Raw genomic sequence first — 21,740 nt, 5'->3', positions numbered from 1 at the left:
CTTGTAAAAAGGGGTACGCAACTGCATTTCTAGTTTGAAAATTAAAACGTAATTTCTAATGAAAGATGCCAGCACTGAAAAATGGATTGCTTATTGTTCTGTAAGGTAAATAAAAATTGTGACTTCCCCCACAGAGGAACTTTTTTTCCTCTCAGTTTGATCAAATGTTTTTGTTTGTTTGTTTAGAAGCAATTCTTCTTAAGAAATTCAGTATTTAAAGAGTATTTTTTAAATGGGACTTAGTAATACCTGAAATGCAGAAAAGTGCCTGTAACATTCCTGCAGAAACATGTATGTACTGTCCCCTGACAGTCTGGGGATTTTAAGGAATTTGTGCCCTTTTTTTTATTGTGGTAGTTAAGAACAACATACAAGGACACCAGAGTAGCAAAACTAGCAGGGGAGGAGGTTAAATGGCAAAATGAGCAATGTATTCAGTGAAATATTAATTTAAAAAAAGTGTTGTTCAGGAGAAATGTGAAGATGCTATTGAAATGTTAAGAGGTTGTTGAACTTTTTGAAGTGAAGCATTTCTGCTTCAGCCCATGCTAGTTACACACAAATCTATGTTTCCTCAGCAAACTCAGAGGAAGGGGGGAATCCAACTCTTTCACTTGCATTAGAAAATCTCACCTTGAACACTGACTGTAGCTGTTTAGTAACACGTCAAAAGTAATTCAAGGGCTTCCACCAACAACCAGGTGACAGAGCCGCTGGAATCAACCTCCTTGTTGGTGACATTATCAGCAAGGTGGCAGATGGTTTGATGTTCAGCAATGAGATTTCTGGCTCCCTTCTCAGAGCCCCGTTGCTGCAGCGTGGGGCCAGTGAAGAGCAGAGCAGTGGGCTCTGCAGCCTGGGCTGCTGGCTCCCGCCTCCAGTGGGCAGCTCCAGCAGCCACACTCGGTCTGTGACATCTGGGAGGTGCTCCATGGCTGTGTTTGGGATCATCATGGAAGGGATGGCACACTGCTGCAAACAATTGGTCAGTGCAGAAATGGGCTATGACTGAGCAGTAAAATCATTGCTTATCGTCTCAGGAGCAGCAGCAAATGCTGGAGTGTACCTGTTACTCCCAGGCGCTGCACACATGGGGAGTGATGGTCATTTCCACTCATGAATAGCCTGGCAGATATGGCTTGTGCTTAAATACAGGGCTGTTTATTTACTGGAAAAAGTTCTAGATTTTATGTTGGGTTTTTTTTCAGAGGTCTGCTCCATACAGTTGCCATAAAATTTCTTTAATACATATCTCAGTTTCCTTCAGAAAATGTAGCAGACCTAGTCTGTGTCCTGACGTGTATTCAGAAAAGTGCATTTTCAGAAGACAGCTAATTATCAGGTCATGTGAGGGACATATAACTGCTTGATGATTGAGTCAGAAGGCTAGTTTAGAATCACGTTATCTGAGTTTATATAAAGGCAAGCATTCCTTTTCAAAGAAGTACCTAGTTGCCCTGGAAGATGACTAATGGCTTGCCTAATGATAATACCTGGTATAAAAGGTATCCATCAGTGTAGAATGTCTAATTTTCCTTGCTTTTTCGAGTTACTTCCTGAGTAAAGGAAGAAGTTTCCCTGAACAGGCTTGTAAAGGAAGGACTAAATAACTCAGTCTTCCTTCAAGAATGCCTGTTAATAGAATGACTGTGTTTATTCTTCACTGAATAAAATTTCTTAAGTTTCTTCAGTCATTTCTAGAATGGGAAGTTAAAAGATAGCAATGAGAATTTTGAATGAAAGTCAGGAAAATTTCAGTCATGCCTGCGAATAAGTGAAAGAATTTCTAGCTGATTAAGGTCTCCTAATCAATTGCAGGAAATATCTGTAATAAATGATTTTTATTTATCAGAGATGTTCTTTATAATGACAAGTTGCAAATTACTTTGCTCTGACTTAAAGTTATTTCCTAATACAAAGATGCTGTGAGGAAAATAACAATAATGTGGCTTTCTAACTGTGCATGCACCATCTTAACTGGACCTTCCATCTCAGAAGTGCACAAAATCCTCTGCATTTAGCCAAAATCCATTTGTGAAATGTTGGGCCATTTCTAGAGAAAGTGTAAAGACTGTAGCTTACAGTAGTCTGACAAGCTTCTCACTGCATTTCTTACATGATCACTCTCATACAGCCTATTGAATTTCAAACTGATCCAGTATTTCTTCAAGAAATGTCCCTTTATGTAAGAGTTCTTGAAACTGCTGTGGCTAGGTGTAAAATGTCAGATCTTGAAACCGTAGGCATAACCTGTAATTTAGAGATGGAAAGAATAGTCTGATTTTTCAGAAGTGCTGAGTCAACACTTAGTGCACGCCTTTAGCACCTAGCAGTATTTTGTACTGTGGATTGTCAAAATAGCACAATGCCAGAGTGAAATATTAACTGTGGAATATAAGGAATTAATCAAAATATATTTAAGTTTCTGTACCTTAAAGAGAACAAAAAGTGATAGGTATGGGATTTCATTTTCCCCTATGTGAAGTTTAAAATTGTACCTCCTTTGTAGTCATGGTCATGTTTGATGAAATTTTGTGCAAAAGTAGAAATCATTAATGGAATGTTGGTTTAAATTGCCTTTTATTATGAGCTAAGCTTTTCTTTCATCCATACCCAAAATAATGTTGTGTTCAGAGTATATTATAAACAAGAGGGAATTAATTTGTCCCCAAGTGATATTAGACTCACAGGCACATAGTTTTTCAGCTGATCCAGCCAGTAAAGACGTTTTTCTGTTTACCAAATTATCTAGTTCTTGCCTTGATTTTTTTCTAGCAAACATTTATTTACACTTTGCAATTTGTACTGATCTTGCCAATGACCCTTTGCACTTATTTCATAAGCTAGTGGTAGAGTGACTCTCAAGCAATTTTCTAAGAAACAGGTTGGACACCAGGAGGAAGGGGTGGTCGGGCATTGGAATGACTGCCCAGGGAAATGCTGGTGTCACTTTGCCTGGAGGTGTTCAAGAAACACTTTCCAGCCTTGGATAGCAGTGAAATGGTTCAACCTTGCAGATACTCTGGGGTAGAGTTATAATTTTGGCCCTACAAGCAAAAGATTCCAGTGGTGCACTTGCCATGCAAGTTAAGTTTGTCAGTATGCAAAGATTAAAGAAATATCTGCTGAAAGCTTTGGAAGACTGTAGTGTGTTTCAGCTCAGGGTGGGAAGCACAGTTGCTTCTTTTTTTTTTTTTTTTTTTTTTTTTTTTTTTTTTTTTTTTTTTTTTTTTTTTTTTTAGTAATAGCATTTTTAACAGATTCTTTTGCCCACTTTTCTACTCTTCTTTCTCCCAGACCAGAAGCTTTTAGGGCTCTTGCTGCCCTCACATTGTCTGCCCAGATGTACTGGTAGAATTGCTTGTGTGCTCCATCAGGCCTGGGAAAGCATCCAGTTTTGGAAGAACGACTCTGCAAAAAAAGATGTGTTTATTTGTTCTAATGCAGTTCCCCGTTCCACTTCCCAGTGCAGCTCTGCAGACAGCACAGCTAAGAGCAAGGAAAAGCTGGTGGAAAGGGATGTTCTAGAGAGTTGCTTAGGGGACAGCACAGCAACAAAGCATTTGCCTTTGAAGGCTCAAGTGCAAGGCCAATGGATTTTGCAGGGAACCTATTTTATGTGTGCATGTAATGTTACAGAAGCTTTTTGGACTAAATTTGAAGGTTCTCTTTTGAAAGAAGTGCTTATGCCTCTCTTTTAATGGTATGATGAGGGACATGAAAAAAACTATGTGATTCCATCTATTTTTTCCAGGTATTGGTGGAAAAACAATATGAAAACATTTGCCATTTTAGTTCACATTAGCAAAGTATTGCTTCTCTTTTAAAACTGCCAGCAGTAATCAGATATCATGCAAAAGAGACCTCAGAACTAGTAAACTATGCATGAGGCATGTTAATGAAAGAAGATGCCCAAGTAGGGAATATCAAGTCACGTACTCCATGGGGAATAGCATCTCTCTAGCTTAGCAGAGGGATGTTTTGTTTTCTCTATGAGTCACCGCTCCTCCGTGATTCAGCATGATACATGAAGGCAGGAGGCTGGGGCGCTCTGGAAAAGCCTGTTGCGTGGGGGATTTCTGTTTGTTTGTTTTCCCTCTTGGCCAACTGCTTTATTTCTGGCCCATCTGAGTTACAGTCTGGGCTCTGCAAAGCAGGGCAAGGAGGAGAGGGTTTCTGGAAGGGTAGCACTCTGAAAAATTAGTAGGGAATTTGACTGCAAGTCAGTCATTTTAATAAAAAATATTTGTAAAAAGATTTCCGAGCAGAAGTCATTTCTGTAAAATTTTGTTTCTGATTATTTCTGCCATAATGTCTGTTTTATTGGCTCGTTGTGTGACTTTTTATTTTTACCTGCTTTTTAAGACATATATTTTTGTGTTAAGTAACGTTGTTTAATCTAAAGCTAACATACTAAGGAAATGCAGGATAGCATATGTAATAGCTGCACATGATGCAAAGTTTGCTCCTCCCCAGCCTCTGCTTCAACAAGAAGCTCAAGAAAAATGCCTGCAAGTTGCTTTGCCTTTTTCAAAATAAAATATCCTGATAGACTGCTCATGGGTTGTGGTGGTCTGGGTAATAGGGCAGCTGGCACATTGAAGGTCCCATGCTATTCACTTGTAAAAAATGAAGGCAGGCAAATAATTTTTTTGTAAATTTGCATGCAGCACTGTGTGACACCTCTGCCTTTGTAGGTGTGGGCCCTGTAGAGTCTGCCAAGTTCTGCTAGCAGAATTCTTATTTTCCACAAATTTATGAAGAACAAGATAATTAAGCAATAAAAAAATCTCCACTACTTTTGTACTTGAAATGGAAAGAAGAACCTATCATATCTATTTAGGAGCGTTTTTTACCACTTCATTATGTCTTCTTTAAAAGCAGTACTTAACACTGGATGAAAAGAATACTATGGAGGAAAAAAATGTAATAGCCTAGCCATTTTGAGCAGCTGCACTGATAATGAACATAATCAACTGTCTATCAGATTTTTGTGATAGACCTCAGTTTTCAGAAGTTAATGTAAAAATTTCTAAACAAAATGTACCATAAGTCTGCATTTAGTCACAATTAATTATGAAAAGAAATGTATGCAAATCAGTTCTCATTTGCCAGTGGTTTGAATGGCAGCCTGTCAGCATTTGAGATCACTGCAGTTGCCAAAATGTTACCCCACGTAATTTGGGAATTGAAATTGTTTTATAATGGCAATCTTTTTAGACAATTCCAAATACCAGACCTGCATCTGAGAATACATGCTAGGTGGCTTAAATCCAGAAACAGCAATACAGCATTCCACTGGGTTTGTAGCTTCTAGCTGCAATGACATTTCAGCTTCAAAATACTCAGGAAGGTTTGGAAACAAGTAGTATCATTTCTCTTGGATAAACTAAAGGAAGATGATGGATTAGATTGGGGGAGGGGGGTGTGTAAGTGTTCATCTTTTTCATGCATGAAATTAGATACTGAGGGGGCTGTTAACTGATTGCAAGTGGCCACTTAAGGTGAAACCATGAAACCATGCCTGGAACAGCAGTTTTTTGTGTAATGTATAGTTGAGATTTTTTTGTTGTTGTTTTAAATCTTGCGCAGTATGTTTAGCGCAGATGTATTCAGTGAACGCATTTTTGGGGTTTCAGAAGTCACAGGATTTTAAGTTGCCAAGGGGAAAGATAATTTATTTCTCAAGGAGATAAAGTTCAGGAAGATAAACATCCCCAGTTTGAAGATTGCTTTGCTTTTCCTTTCTTTTTTCTCTCTCTTTCCTTTTCTTTCCACTTAACCACCTTATTTTCTGGTGTCCACAAGCAGCCACTGCATACAGTAGTCAGTGGGTGAAGTTTTCTGTTACAAGCAACTGCTGTGTTACATTTTGCTTTTTTAGAATACATTAAATCTTAGATGAATAAAGGAAAGTACCTTTTTTCTGACAAGCCATTGGCTGATTGTTGTTATGTAATGGATGAGTTTCTTGCATTCCTTTCCAAGCAGTTATGGGGTGGGATTTAAAAAGACACTGCTGGTGATGTTGTCTCTACTGAAATCTGCCTGCAGAGCAGGCGCTAATTTCGTGAATGATGCACGCTTTATGATACATTTTTTGAAAGCTAGAGTTCTTTGTGCTGCTTCTGATAATGCCATAACAGGTGCTATTCCTTTTTTTTTTCTAACAGCTACCCTGCTGTATGTGAATTCCTACAGCACAATAACTTGTTATCCATACTTCGAGCTCATGAAGCCCAGGATGCTGGGTAAGTATGTGTGGAGAGGGGGCAATAATAATAATAATAATAATAATAATATATAATGGCATACCATTCCCGAACAGAGCACAAAAAGGAAGAGCAGATGAGTGAGAATGAACTGGAATATATAAGTTGCAACAGCTCTCACTTTTTACTAATGCTACAAAGATACACACTGGCATTACAATGTCTTTTACATAATTCTTAGTGAGTTACAAAATTTAATGAGTTCTTATAAAAGCAACTTACTTAGCCTTAGTGTACCTAACTAATTTAAAATGACCAAAATTTTTTGATACGAAACAATGCCAGACATGTAAAGAAAAACAAATTCATTTTGGAAAAAGATTTGCAAATGTGCCAGAGTATTTTGACACACTGATTGCCATGATGCCAGAGAAGTGATTTGGCTCACAAAGGCCAGAACTGCCATCTTTTAGGACTTTTTCAGCTACCTAAAACTTTTGGGCCTACTGATTTTATATTTCATAAAAATAATAAAAATTGTGGAACTGTATAGGCACGTAATTTTTTCTGCAGGAATATCATTAATGAATTCAAGAAGTCTAAGCTATTGAATGCAAAAACAGTCCAGGTCAGGCATCACGTAGTGTTGATGGTTCCCCATGAAACTATTGTCATAATGAAGGTAGAATTTTTTGTGCTGCTTTAAAAAATTACTTAAAAAATTCCTCTTATTTGAAGTGTACCATACTTGTGAGATATTAATGAAGGATTGGAATCTGAATAAATAGCTTTGCATATCATGCCTAAATTATTATTATTGTGTTTGTTTGGAGGTAGAAACTTTAGCCAACTTGAACAGCAATAAAAGATAAATTAGTGGCATTGCAGGAATAAGGTCAATATTCACTATGCATATTAAAAACTATTCTGAATGTTTGAATTGTTGTGACTTCCATATGGTAATACAATTAAAAACAAGCTATTACTATGCCAGAAATACCTAGCATGGAATACTCAAGGGTAATAAGATTTCTTTTTTCTTGTATTGCTTTCCAGTAAAGGGTGAAAATTTAAAATTTTGTGGAAAAGATTGCATTTAAACTATACAGCAGTTTCAGTGCAACTTTTGTGGATGTTTGCTAAATTCTTAGGTTTCTTGTAGCTGAGGACTAAAGAGCAGTGTTTGCTGTACTTGTGTCTAAGTACTGTTTGGTTGCTTTCTTTCCAATTACTTGCAGGTTTAGTGCTTGATTATTTGTTGGCTCAATAAGCCTTGTATTTTTCATGAGGCAGTGAGGTTAGGTAATGAAAACACACAGACATTAATAAACTGGCTGATAGAGTGGATAAGATTAGACACAGCACTGAAAGTATAGGATGCCCCATTTCCCCTTCCCTTCTCACCCCTTCCATGTCCCCTGGCCTTGCCATGGCTGCCATGGCTGCCATGCCTGGAGAAGGCAGGCAGCAGGAGGGTCATGGGGGACACCCAGGACCCTTCCAAGGCACCTGCTGGTGCTTGCTTCACCCACAGTCCCCCAGAGGGAAAGTCTGGCAATGTCCTGGGCACTGAGCAAATGCACAACAAATCCACCTCTGGCTCACTGAATTTCAGAGACACACCACTTTCAAGCATGGATTCCTGGTCACGTCAAATGGTTATAACGAGAAAATCTGCAGGAAATACTTCTTTCCTGTGACTTTTAAATAGCTCATGTGTGTTTTTCAGTCCTGTCATGTGTTAAAAGCCAGAGCCCTAATGCACTGGGCATTTTTTGCACTGAATGTGATCAGTGACAAATATACATTCAACACTGGGTAGTAATTAGTATCTTCTCTTTCTTCTTAGGTATCGTATGTACAGGAAAAGCCAAACAACAGGCTTTCCTTCGCTAATCACAATTTTTTCAGCACCAAACTATCTAGATGTATACAATAACAAAGGTAAGAATTTAATTCCTGTTCGTGTACGGTAGACTGTACTTCTATGCACTCAAATATGTTGGTGTCTTTTCATTCCTGTATTTATCAGTTCATGCCCATTTTCTTCCTCTTTTGTTAGTTTGTGCCCATTCCTCTTATTATATAATACAAACCTAATTAAATTTGTTACAGGCAGATGTATGCCTCTGAACATAACTGTGTATTTTAATATGCCTTAGGTTATTTCTGTATTTTGACTGCAAGTTATTAAGTAAATGTTACACGGGAAGCAAAACTTGAAACAGCTCTATTAATGAAGAAGTATATTAAGAAATGCTCTGGGTCAGATGTTTAGAGCCTAGTGTTCCTTGTAATTAATTATCTGTTCCTTGCTGCTTTCCAATAAAATTATTGGAGTTTGTATGTGCAAACTGTCTAGCCAGTTAAGCTTTGACAGGTCATGAGCGGATAAAGCATGGGATGGATGTCTGAGTTCCTTTACATTTTTGGGGTTTTAATCCTTGACTACTGAAATGTAGAAAACTAAATGTAAATAGCCAAAAAAATAAAAAGGTTACTACAGAAATAAGGGTCATGGTCACTATATAAAGGCTCCACTGAATACAAGTCTTTGCAGCTTCTCTGAATTTATTCATTTATCGTATTCCCGGAAATCTCTAATGAACTGGAAAAAAGAATCATGTTTCTAAAATTAAAGTTTTCTAATATACTTGTCCTTCTATATCATGAAATGAACCATATTGTTTACTTTCTCCTAGTCCCCATAATGATACAGTTATTTCTGTTTCTCTGTGAACAAAGTAAAATAATTCTTTCTCAATTATATTCTTGAAAGTTGCTCCCTTGCAAAGAGATCAGTTTCTCTTGCGAAGGGCTGTTTTTAATCTGGATGCTTGTTTGCAGAGGAAGCAAGCAATATTTTTTAAACTTGAATAGAAAGCTTTCTTCCGGCATCGTTTTACGTTATAAAATTTATAATCTAAAAGCTTTTGTGCCCTGAACTGTATGCAAGGGAAGGAAGCACTTCACTGCTAGATAATGGGGTTTGTACACCTCAGATTTCTCAATATGCATGCTAATTTGTGGAAAAATTAATATGTTATTCTGCAAAACCATGCAAGCAGAACTGTCAATAGCTACTTTTGTAAAAGTTAATGATGTAGGGGCTCTGCTAGCAACCTAAGAAGTTCAGGATGAAGTAAGGAATGTGTTCATTTTCTTGGTAGGATCATTGCTATTGGTGGAGAAATGTGTTTACTCTCCTAGTTGGCTGCTTTGGGTCAAAGGCTGAGCGATCACAAGTCTGTACAAGGAAGGTGGTAGAAAATGTTCACCTTTTGTTTCTTGGGCATGGAAGCAATTCTGTGCAATGAAGGCCCTGGGTGAATTATGTGAAACTTTCTCTTGAAGGGAAATGTTAAAAGGAAAGCAATGATTCACAAGGTTCAAAACCTTGAATTTGAAGCCATAGTTTGGGTGGTAAAGAGAATTGCCTCTCTATTATTTCCATTTCCAAAGAGAGGGTCATTTCCCTTGTTCCAGGATGCTCCACTGTGACAGGCAGGTCTTACATGTGGAAAGCCTATTTTGATGGAAAGCTCTACACCATTTGCTGAGGGGTTATCTGTGGCCACAGCTGGAGCTGGTGTGCACTACCAGCAATACCTGCTCGGAATGAGCTCAGGCAAATCAGCACTGATGCCACAACAGCACCTGTGTGCCACTCCTTAATATACAACTTCTTGTGAATTCAGAGGCTGACCTTTAGCAACTTTGTAATGGATCTCCATTGAGATTATCTGCCTCCTTTTCTCTCATTAGAAATTTTGAGGCATTATTTCATGTGACTGATTGCACTGGCTCTTGGCATTTAAAGTACATCATGCATAGTTTATCATGCTGCATTGCTCATACATCTTTATCTGGGTAGTTTCTGGGTGCTTGCTTCCCTGTTCAAGGAAAAAAAACCCACTATGGTATAGAATGAGTCCAAAACATGGCTACTTGTTGGCTTCCTTGGTTTGCAGCAAATGAATTTACTTAGAGCACAGTTTCTGACTGGTATCAGGAGAAAAAGGAAGGTATTTCCCTCCAGAGGTGTTGTCAGGGCAGTTGTCTAGCTGACTCATCATGCACTGGTGCAGAACCTGATTGATTTTTATAGGTCATCTGGAGGTTTGGTTACTGTCAGTCCCTGGAAAAGGAGTTATTCTCCTACTAGTAAGCACCTTCCTGTCCAGTATGCATTCTCAGTGTTCCTCTGGTTGTCAGCCAACAGTCACCCTGAATAAATTCCTGAGAGGCTTCAGCTCCCTCTGACATTAAATGGGTCATTTTTAAATGTAGTATTGTTTAGGATAAATACATTTTTTTAAAAGCTGCAAGAGGTTAAGAATGCTCGTTTTCTCCCCCAGGTTGATAGTTCTCACACCCATTAAAGCAGATGTAGTTTCTTGAGCTTCTTCAGAGCACTTCAAGAGTAGACCTGTTTGCCAGCTTTTTCCAGGGGCTGCTTCAGTCCCCACTGGAGAGCAACTGTGGGATCAGATCTGGGATCAGATATGCCACAAAGAGCAGTAGGGAGGCAAGGATATCAGTGCAAAAGAAGGTTAGACAGGAGTGGCTGTAGATAAGCTACCCAAACAAGCCTGTGTTCAGCAAATCTGCTGTTAATAATGCTGCCATGGAGCCTCTGCATGGGCTGTCCCACAGTGCTGACCCACCATGGAAGCTCTCCTGGCTGTGCTGGGTTCTGGCACCAAAGGGAGGTTTCTGTATCCCTTTGGTTGCTGGCCGTGGCCTCGTGCAGGCTGTGTATGTCACTTGTGGCTGCAGCTCCTGTCACAGCCCCAGGCCACACACACACAGCTTCGGGTGCCATAGGGAGGTTTTGCATTAGGAGGCTCCTGTCAGGGCTTCCCTCTGCACTTAAAGGAGACACAGAGAGAGCCTTTCAGGGGGTGATTCAAAGACTCAGAAACTGCCTCAATATTGGGAGCCTTTTGTCCTCCTTTTTCCATTATTACCTACTCCATTACTATTATTAATTCCTTCCATATTCAGTATAATGGAAAGCATTGGCAAAGGGAAGGAATTTTTTGGCAACTTCTGAGCTACTGTTCCATATCTTCATAGCTTTCTCAAACATTTCTGCTTTCATTTGTTTTATTAAAAGGCATAAAGATACTCAAAGATTGTTATTAGTACTTGTTACAAGAAGTACCAGTGCACTGGTGATTCTTTTAAGACTACTGCTTCTGGAGAGAAAGCTTATGCAAGAAGATAAATGTTAATTGGATTGTGGTAGTTACCAGTGACTTCAGGGCCTTAGAGATCATCTGTGCTGATCAAGAAACTTTGAGAAAGTCGTGTAAGTACAGATTTGCCCCTGGGCTCCAGGGTGCCTAAAACTAGGAGAAATTCTCTATAGCAACTGAATAAGAGGGTGCCAAAAATTACCTTGTGATAGGATCTGGCCTTGTATTGTGTCTAAACTTTCATTCCTTCATTCAATATTTCTTAATGCCTTAATTAGGATTTGCTGTAATGCTGTTTATGCACACCCCCCAAAAAATAAACTAACAAAAAAAAAAGTGAAAGATTCTACAGAAGTTCTGTAGAGGCAGAAAAGTTACTTGTAAAACACTGGTAATACTGGCATTTTTGTGTCTGGCTGTAACTTCAGTAAGTGGGTACTTTTTGGCTGAGTGGGCAATTTTAACTTGCTGTTTAAATACAGACTGTTATCTTTTGAACACTTTTAAAAGATTAGGTTTTGTAGTGGAGAGAGAACCACCAGAGAATCCACAGTTATTGAAAAAGTCCCCAACTTCCAATGTGCTGCAACATACGTGTGTCGTTTCCTAAAGGAAAAGCAGGAAAAGAAAGTCAGTGTGCAGGGGAGTTTGGGGTAGTAGAAAAATGAAAAACCATCTGTAAATCTGTATGCCTGTTAATGTATCATAAGTTATATGTCAGTGAAGTGCATAAAGTATCAGCATGAAGTATACCATGAAGAAGTGTGCCTGATCCAGATGGATCTAACAGGAAAATTATTTTCACTTAGAAAAAGACAGAGTAGTATACCTGGAAGACAAGGATGGTCTGTGAGAAACATTAGCACTTTGAGAGGGAGAATAGAGATGTAACCTCTGTTTGCCCTATCAGTTTTCTTTAAAGCCTTATCTCTGCTGCTGTGATGAGTTCTTGTCAGGGAAACAAAAGCTTTTAAAAAAGAGTTGTCAGGGTATCTAGGCCATCTCATTGCTGATTCAGGGAAGTTTGCCAAAAGTGATTTTTGCAGTCTGTTGATTAAATCTTGAATGTTACTTGGCTGTTTCTTTGCAAGATGCAGTTGGACATGTAAAATAAAAAATCTTTAAAATTGTATAAGGAAAGATATTTCCACCTACAGTTATCTTCACTTCTCTACTGATTATTTAGACCATTACCTTGTATAGTAAATAATTTTTGTCCTCTGATAATATTTAAACTTGTTTTACTAACCCTTATCCCTGACCTGACTTGGGCAGAAAATGCTGTGGTTACTTAGCAACTCTTCGTGAGAAGGCATTGTTCCCGGTTGCACAGTTAATGCTGAAGTTAATTTGGCATTAAATCAGAAATTGAAATTCTTTCTTAGGTGTGAAGAATTTGAGGGACTTTTCACTGATTCATTTTCTAAATGTGGGATGAGTTTTCTGAAAGAAAATTACAAGAAAATTAGTTAAATTGTTTGCTGAAAGTATATTTAGGTTGTTCATCTAAAAATATTCTGGGCTAGTATTTCTACCAAGCTCATTATTTTTTCCTCTGATTGTTTTTTTTCTGATGGAAATGTTATTAATTAATTTACCCTGAAAAATGGTTTGTCAGATCATGAAGCAGGATATGTCATGTCTTTGAGAAATTCTGAGCTGTCACACAGTTTAATGTTGTTCACATGGCTTCAGGCCTTAACCTACCTCCAAATATATAATCTTTAAAAGCCCCATTTGAGATGCCAGAGGGTCTGAGACATCCATTCAGATCTGGCAAGTGTGACACAGTTGTTCCAGCTCATCTTTAACTGAGGGAGACCAAGGAGGTGCAGCACTAGCTGCTGTGTCTAGCCCTGAGAAGAAGGGCTGTCTCCATTTGTAGCCAAGGAAGGAGGTGTCTTACCTGCACTGTTTTCAACACCCATATTCCCAACCTTAGGGTAGCTGTGTTAAATGCTTCAAGCTAAACAGTACAAATGCCCTTTGCCTGCTGTGTTAGTGTTTCATTTCACTCTGATGTGATTTCAGCATCCAGTACCTCAGTTTACTACCGTTGGAAACAAGCGTAATGTCATTTGGGCTATCTGTACATCTTCACTTTACAAAACATTAGCTTTTAAAACTTATTTACAGCAGCAAGTATCAAAATTAGGTTAAAATGTGCGTGTCTGTTAAGAATAATAAAATAAGATTCTTGCTCTGGTTGGTGATTATACATAATAATGTATAATCTTGGCTTGGTCTTTATCATCTATCTGGGTATGTGTTTGGAAAGAAAAGTATTGAGGTTTCAGCCTGGAATAATAAGCAAATGTTGAGTAGAGTCAGGTTTTCCTCTCTTACAAGTTTCATAACCAAAGGAGCCCATTCCACTTCTGTCTCCTCCATCAGCAACTGTGTGACCTCCACTCTTGTAACCTTCAAAAGCTGTGTCCTCTTTCAGGGCTGCTGCTTCTCCTGTAGCTTCTTGGGAATTGAGTTAACTAAGGACTAAGGAATGAAGCAGAGTTGAAACCCCCAATCTTTTCTGAGCCTACAGAGAGCGAAAAGAAAGCTATTATCAAAAGAAACCACAGAGGCAGATAAGCTCAGGGAAACTCCTGCTGTTATCTGAGGAGCATTTTCTATTTGATCCTGGCAAAGTTTTCCTCTTCTGACTGCTAAGTAGTAATCAGGACTGTACATTCATAACAAGAGCTGATTTGCATTTTAAATATCATCTTCATTACTTACCTAATAAAAATATTTTGTGTGCGTTGTGCTTGTAAGTTACCTATTTTTAATTTAAAATGCCAAAAAGTATTTGTGATACTGATTTTATGATACCCTATTTTATTTTATTCTTTTAAGAAAATAGTTATTTTAGAAGGCTTCTCTATTATTACCCTGCTTTATTGTGTAATGTTATTTTGAAGTAATTTGTTGAGGAGATGAACAGGTCATTTACAGGGGAGAATTTTTTGAAATACTATTATCAGAACTTTATTTTGTAAGCTATTCAGGTATATAAATTAACAAGGTGTTAAGGTGAGGATATTTTTGTTACAGTAATCTTAAATTATCTTCCTTTCAAAGGAAACAACTTAACTAAAGCCATTTTTATTTAATTTTATGTTTTGCAACTGTGTTTTGCATAGGGTTCAGGTTTTTCAGAGGCCAGTTTTAAAAGTTCCCTGTAAAAATTATTTCTTTATTCAAATTTCACAGAATTTAGAAGTAGACTTAATTGATAAATTGAAGAAGTAGTGGGAAGGGGAACTATCTCAGCTCACTAGATGATGAATTTGAAGTTTTAGCCCTTCTAAATGAATCTTTACAACCACTAAGTGATCCTTTTTGTGTGGTTTTGACTCATTTTTTTTGTAAAGCCACAAACTATTTATTTTTATTATGCAATTGTGTCACAGTAATAGAAAAAGAATGAATTTCAATCTGCTGCATGTGATTTCAGCCAAAATCGGTTGAAAATATTCAGAGCATTGACACTGGTTTTCTTATTTTTGCTATTACTAGTATTAAGCCTTTTTTTTCTTCTGCTGAGCAGCAGATTGACTGCCAGTTGTCAGACTGGGATGGGCAAGAGTCAAATGTGGTTTATTTAAATGGAGGGTGTCTGCCTGGCAAAGGTTCACATTATTGCTGTTTTCTGTGTCTGTCAGGGAGTATGTTCCAGAAACTCCCAGGTCACTCTGGACTCGGTCATTGACCACAAAATGGAAGACATTTAACATCCTATTAAATATTTGTGAAGCAACAGCCTAGTGCATAAAAGAAGGTTTCTTCTCTGATTGACACACAATCAGAGAAATCATCAGAAAAGAGAGAAATAATCAGAAGGAATTGTTCAGCCCCTTCAGCCAACACTGCATTTCCCATGATGCTGTCTCACATTGCAGTTGTGCAACTTTATCGCTGGCTATTAAGTGATAACCAGTCCCTGGAACTACATTCCTCCGTGGGCAGATGGAAGTGGGAAGGCTGGAGGAAAGGGGAAAGCATAGAATGACACTCCTTATGTTGACTGTTTCTGTTGCTTGTGTTGATTAAATATCCTGCATGCAGTCTCCTGGAACTGTATTGTTTAGAGAATTTCATGTCTTTAAGTCACTTTGGTGATAATCTCAAAACTACCTTTTTGGATTACCATTTCAGACATGAGCCTGAAGTCCATTAACAATAGTTGACACTGAACTTGGTGCAGTGCTTTGAAAAGTGGGTGTGGCATAAATATCTATATTTCTGCCTGTGAACAGACATAGTCTGTGTGTTGGTGTGTTGATAAGAATGATGGGAATGTTAAATGGTGCAAGACAAATTGTATTAGTATTGGTTTGTATTATAGGGAGCACATTTTTGCCTGCCTAGAGTTTGCATAATGTGAGAAGCAAGTGTCATCTCAGTTACAATACTGTGAATGAAATATGTTGAAAATGTCCATCAGAAGAGCAGTGTTCAGACTCTGAGTCATAAATGCTTTATTCTGTTATCTCCAAAGCATGGTTGTGAGGAGCTCAGATAACTGTGTGAAATGAGGGGCTCTGAATACTCTGCTTCATTCCTCACTGGTGGCAGATCCCAGAGCTCACGTTCTTGACTGCTCAGAGATATTAATTCACTTACCAGCCCTTCTTAGTGACAGACAAGGCTGTTGACACTGCTTTCAGACTGAAAACAGCTTTCCACTTCAGTGAGGCTTTATCCTACCTTAACTAGCATTCAGGTGGTGCCGCTGGATCGAGTGTGTGGAAGCTGCTGAGCAGCTCTGTGGGCTGTGCATGCTGTCCACATTCCTGGTCTGGTTAGCCAGTTGCACACATGTCTGATGTCTCTTCTATTTCTTTTCTTTCTTCCTTCAGCTGCAGTATTGAAATATGAGAACAATGTTATGAATATCAGGCAGTTCAACTGCTCCCCTCATCCGTACTGGCTTCCAAACTTCATGGATGTGTTTACCTGGTCCTTGCCATTTGTTGGTGAGAAGGGTATGTATGTAAATCAGTTCTGTTCATAAAGACTGCAAAATGGTTTCTTAGTCACTTAGTAATTTATTTTAAAGGACAAGAATGATTTGAAGACAAGTGTCTTGCTTTTGAGGACAAAGTTGTAGAAATGGGGCTGAGAGGGGCAAGCAATTAACAGTGGTTAATCACATTTGTCATATTTTTTTGTAATTTCTACTCTTTCCAGGTGATTTCTACTCTTTCCTTTATCTTTCTGCTGCAGAAATAGATTTTATGAGATTGCAGGCCATAGGTGCATTCACTAAACAAAATTCTGATTTGATTTTCTGTTATAAGCTTTTGAACATCCCCTTGGATATCACTTACTGCTGAATGGATGTCTCAACAGACCTCTCTACATGGGGTTACATCTTTACTCACATTACCTTTATGGGTGGGTTGCTTTTTCATCAGCAAACAGAGCTGGTGATATTAAGAGCCAGTCTGACTAGCTGTTCCTGGAGAGAGGAGAGGGATGCCAGTAGGAAGGAAAACTTGCTCCTCAGCCCCTTCTCTGCACAGGACATGTGGTGCCTCATCGCTGGCAAGAAGAGTCTAACGACCACAAATGAGATTTTATTGAAACCTGATGCTCTTGATGTTGCCTAAATGCAGCCTCATGCTGTGAATGGCAAGCACACAAAAGGCATGAAAACACTTTGGTCTAGCATATTAAATTAATACAAAATACAAACTGCCTAAACCCCAAATCATTTATTCGGTGCTCGAGATGAAGCTTGCTTTGATCCATCCATTATGGAGTATTGCTGCAACAGCAATTACTGCCAGAAAACTCTAATAAACTCTTAAAAGCTGCTTGGAATAACAGTTCTCTCCTAATAGGCAACTGGAAATACAACCAGCTGTGTCTCATACCTGCAGTCATGACCAGCTTTGTTTTGAGCTACTCTTTTGTTTGAGGAAAGCTGCTGGTGAGACAGCTGAGGCTTCTGTGGACAAAGCAGATAGACCATGAAACAGGGATTACCAAAGAATAGGCAGCTGCTTGCACTAATGGAGACATGACATAATCCTCACTGACACGTGTGCAGACTCTTGTTAAGCAGATAAAACGTGTTCATTCTTTTTGGCTGTAAACTCAGCCAGGCTGTTTTTAGGTTGGGCATGTTCTCCACACACATTTTAGTCCTGTAAGATGTTCTGTAAAGTCACTTTTCAGAGGCTTCCCATCAGCAGCCTGCTCATGTGGGGCTGCAGGATGCATGGCCAGAATTGTTGAGGTTCTGGCACTATGGTGTTCCTCGTTCTTCTTACGTCTTAGGGGTGATTTTTCCTCCTTCATTTCTTCCAGTGGTCATACTTACCAATTTCTTGGAAATTTTAGAGCCCAAAGAAGTGAAATCAGTATTTTCCTTTCTATGCAAAGCAATATTCAAGGATGTAAGAGGGTGTTCCACACAACTTGTTATTTATTTCCTTTTTTTTAATATAGATTTTTTTCCCTCAAAGGCCAACCAAGGTAGGAAGCTGTTAGCTTCACTGGTTGTTGTTAACGTGGAAAGTCTTTCCACTAATACTGTCAGAGGAAAATATTAAATCCTTCACTAAAGTAGGAAAAAATCTAGCTTTTTCCCACCCTTCTAATTTTCCAAGCCTTCATAGTAGTTACAGAAGAGGATTTTAATAACTACTTGACTAAAAAAATTAAAGTTTCAACCTGTGTAGCCAGTACAAGGGTAGACAAGCCTGGTAACACTTTTAATGTTGCTTACTACATGTAGCTGTAGTGACATTTTTCTTAATCTGCTAATTGCTTTACATTTTATGTCATAACTTTGGCCTTTTTGTTCTCCAAGTTGCATTTTCTTGGTTTTGGTTTTAGCTGGGGTTGTTTTTTTCACTGTTCTTAGTCTGTGTGCTCTCTGGTTAGTGTCTCACAGTTGTCTCTCTGGAAAGAAACGAGACCAGGGTAGGGACAGTCTGTGGCTGACCCTTTTATGCCCAAGTTTCAAAGTAAACAAGCTAAATATGACCTAAGTTCTCCAACAGTTTTGTATCTGTTGAATATAGAATAGTTCCACCTCTGAGGAACGTACACTGTCTGGTCTATTCGTATTTGTTCCTTGAATTCAAGGGACACTGAGAACATCTTACAAAGGTTAATGTTTTGTTGAGCTTGAAGTCGTGTCCAAAACCCGGATAAATAAAGAAATACTCTATGATCCCTCGTGTTGTACCTTTTTCCACTGGAATGTTGTTCCCATTTGCTGGGCAGGGAAATAAAATCCTAGTGCAGTTTAGGAGCAACAGGAGAGGGGTCATTTTGTTATCCAAGTTGAGTGAAAAGCAAAAAATGTGTTGAGGGGGAGAAAACAAATCTTACCTACATCACTGACAGTTGCAAAAAGAGAGATCATTAGCAGATTTTAAAGTCTATTTGTTGTGTTCATTGTATTTGGAAAATATTTGTGGAAACTCATGCTTTTTGTTAGCTACACAGGACACTTTCAACTTCTAATATTACGGGTCCTGTTGTTTAAAAAGTGGGTGCTGTTATTGTGCTGAAATTCTGTTCACACTACTTCAGCTGGAGTTGGCTCTCTGACAGACCAGGGGAGCTTAATATCAACATTTTGCACTTGTTTTCCATTTTAGTGACAGAGATGCTGGTAAACGTGCTGAACATCTGCTCAGATGATGAACTGGGGACAGAGGAAGATGGATTTGATGGTAAGAGCCTCTACCCTTGGTTGAGATTGTTTGCCTTGGAATTGCTTTAAAAGTTTATTTACTAACCATGAAATAATTTTCTGAGTCCCAGTTGAGTTCTTTGCCACTGAAAGCAACTGTTGTGCTGGACTCCAATGGATTTGCTTCCATTATGCTTCAGAAAGAATTAATGGCCATGCCCTGACCTAAACCATTTCTTTATCCCGTTCTTCTGGTTAAAAAACTTGCATTTCCCTCCATGAAATCTGGGTTATGTTGTCATGAAGGAGGCAGATGATTTCATGCAAAAGATCACAGGTATTCTCATAGTGAGTTTCATTATGTCAATGAAATATGCTTCCTGCAGAGCTCCTTCCCAAAATGTTGGTAGTGTGACTTTGGAGGACTTTTACTTGAGGTATTTCTTTAGTCACTTCTTTTGATGCACTTGAGTGCCTATAAGGCTTTCAAGAGCAATAGAATCATTAAAAATAAGCGTGTAAACACAGATAGAAAAGGTTTTAACCTGGCATTTCTGCCAAGAGAGAAATGGTTACTTCTGTTACCCTTTGGGTTGAAGTTTATATGATGATTAGTTGCCCTGTACTGTTGGTTTGACTGTGAATGGTATTTTGTATCCTAAAACTTGGAGATTCTTAAAAGTCGGTTTATTTTCTTAGACATAATTTTCTGTTAGGCTCTGCAAGAATAGCAGCTGTCTAAAATGTGCCTTCTCAATTGAGAAAAGCTGAAAAAAGTCCCATGTATCCCTAACATTCTTACTCTGAATGCTCTCAGTGTTTTAAAAAAAATCTGTGAAAAGTAATCATAGATAATCTGTCTAACAAAAATAATATATGAAAAGGACAGAAATACTAAGAAATTTTAAAAAGAAGAACCTGGAAAAATCTAACACTACTGAATATTGTCAGGATGTTTTTAGGCAGAATGAATGAACTAGGCAAATGGAGAACTTTCAAGTAAGACAAATGTTTAATGAAGTTGTAATTAATAATTAAGATTCTCTTTCAAAGTATTTATTTTTAATCTAGGAAGCTAGGTCACACGTTTTGCAAAATGTTTCCTTTGTGATGGAAAAGACTGGTATAGATGATAGTACTTTGATTTTATTCTGAAAAACCAGATGGAATTCCCTGTTCTGCATCGGCCACAGAGTGTGGACATGAATAATTATCTTGCAGGACTTGGGGCAAAGACTGAATTATTGAAACTGGTAATCAGTGAAGAGAAGAAAACACCTGTTTGAATATTATGCTCAATTTTTTTTCCTCATGAAATTTAAATAAGTCACTACTGTGTAATTAAAGTAGTGTGTGAAATTGTGTGGAGGCATACGATGAGTAAAAACTGTGTCAAGTTAAATACAGTAGCAACAAACCATGTGCTTAAAATCCTTGGCTCAAGAAAGCTCTTAAGCACAGGCTGAAATCCCTCTCATTGCAATGCCAAAGCAAAGACTTTATGGGACAGATTTCTAAATTAATTCAGCCTTGGCTTAATACTTCCTTTTAAAGTTGTACTGTAAGCTTCCATTGGGCATAGACAGGCCAATGCCTATGTGCTCTTTTTCTAAAACTTCGGAGTATCACCATTCCCATCCCCAAGTTACAGTTCACAGGAGCATGTTTTCAAAATCAGAATCAGAAATAGGGAGGTATTATGGGTCTTGAGCAGCAGTCCTCTCCAGCTGAAGGAGGTCTCTGTATTTACTGCTTTTTCTGAGAGGCAAGTGAACCCCCATCCCACCTCCCTGGGAGTTTTGCCATGGCACTGCTCCGCACCTGGAGTTTGCAGCATTGCAGGTGTCTGAGCAGGGAGACAGGCTGGAATGCTCTGGGCTTGCATGTGTGTGTGCTGTGTAACAATATCTAACAGCAGTAAAGTTTCCTTCCAGCTGAGGAATAACTAAACCATTCCTACTGCTGTACTACTAATACAGTTACCTAAATCTGCTCTCAGGTTTTTTTTGTATGAATGATTTCTCTGTGTAAAACATTATAGTAAGGAAGATACTAAAAATGTACTACACATGTCTTTAGCATGTGTAGCTAAAAACCAGAGCTGGCGTATGTTTGTGTCTGCTTTCCCAGGTAATCAGTCCCCTTGGAACTGTAAAATGAGCTCTGTGGCACTGGTGCTGCAGCTTTGCTGTGGGCTCTCACTTTTACCTACAGCCCAATGGACATGTTAGGCTCATGGGGATCATGCACATGGAAGAGACTGAAGGATTCTGACATAGAAGTAAATTTGAGGTTGATTTAAGTTTAAATGGAAGCTGATATCTGTAATGATTTCTTAGTGGGTTCTGATTTCTTATCTGTACAGCAAACAAAAATTCTCTTTCTCTCAAGTTGAGTTCCCTCTTTTTTTTTGGTTTTGGTTTGTTGGTTTTTTTTTTAAAGCCTTGCCTTTTGGGGAAGGAAGTACAAGATGTGTTTCATTTGTGTTCTCAGTGAAACAGACCAGAATGATTACCAGCTTAATCAAAGCTGTTTCTGTAAGGACTGTCTGCTGACAGTCTTGTAGTGGCTCAATATTTCCACTGTTCTTCCTCAGTAATTTCTGTCCAGCTTCCTTGGAGGACTAGTCCTGTTTCATGGCTGATTTTTTTTTTAGCAGTATTTCCCATAGTA

At 38.5% G+C, this 21,740-nt stretch overlaps 1 protein-coding gene across 2 annotated transcripts in view; it reads left to right on the top strand.

Moving 5' to 3' along the window:
* Positions 1-21,740, top strand: part of PPP3CA (protein phosphatase 3 catalytic subunit alpha) — a 170,684-nt gene that overhangs the window by 132,391 nt on the left and 16,553 nt on the right. For both annotated transcript variants that reach the window (XM_054292703.1, XM_054292706.1), the window contains exons 7-10: positions 6,174-6,251; positions 8,062-8,156; positions 16,273-16,398; positions 19,033-19,107. In XM_054292703.1, coding sequence (XP_054148678.1) covers positions 6,174-6,251; positions 8,062-8,156; positions 16,273-16,398; positions 19,033-19,107 — 374 coding nt within the window. The remainder of the gene's footprint in view (positions 1-6,173; positions 6,252-8,061; positions 8,157-16,272; positions 16,399-19,032; positions 19,108-21,740) is intronic.

This window comes from Melozone crissalis, unplaced genomic scaffold, assembly GCF_028551555.1.
Source record: "Melozone crissalis strain CALT ecotype California unplaced genomic scaffold, PUWL_Pcris_2 ptg000006l_1, whole genome shotgun sequence".
NCBI classification, from domain to species: Eukaryota; Metazoa; Chordata; class Aves; order Passeriformes; family Passerellidae; genus Melozone; species Melozone crissalis.
Note: the sequence above shows the minus strand (reverse complement) of the source record. Positions and strands in the feature narration are given on the sequence as shown.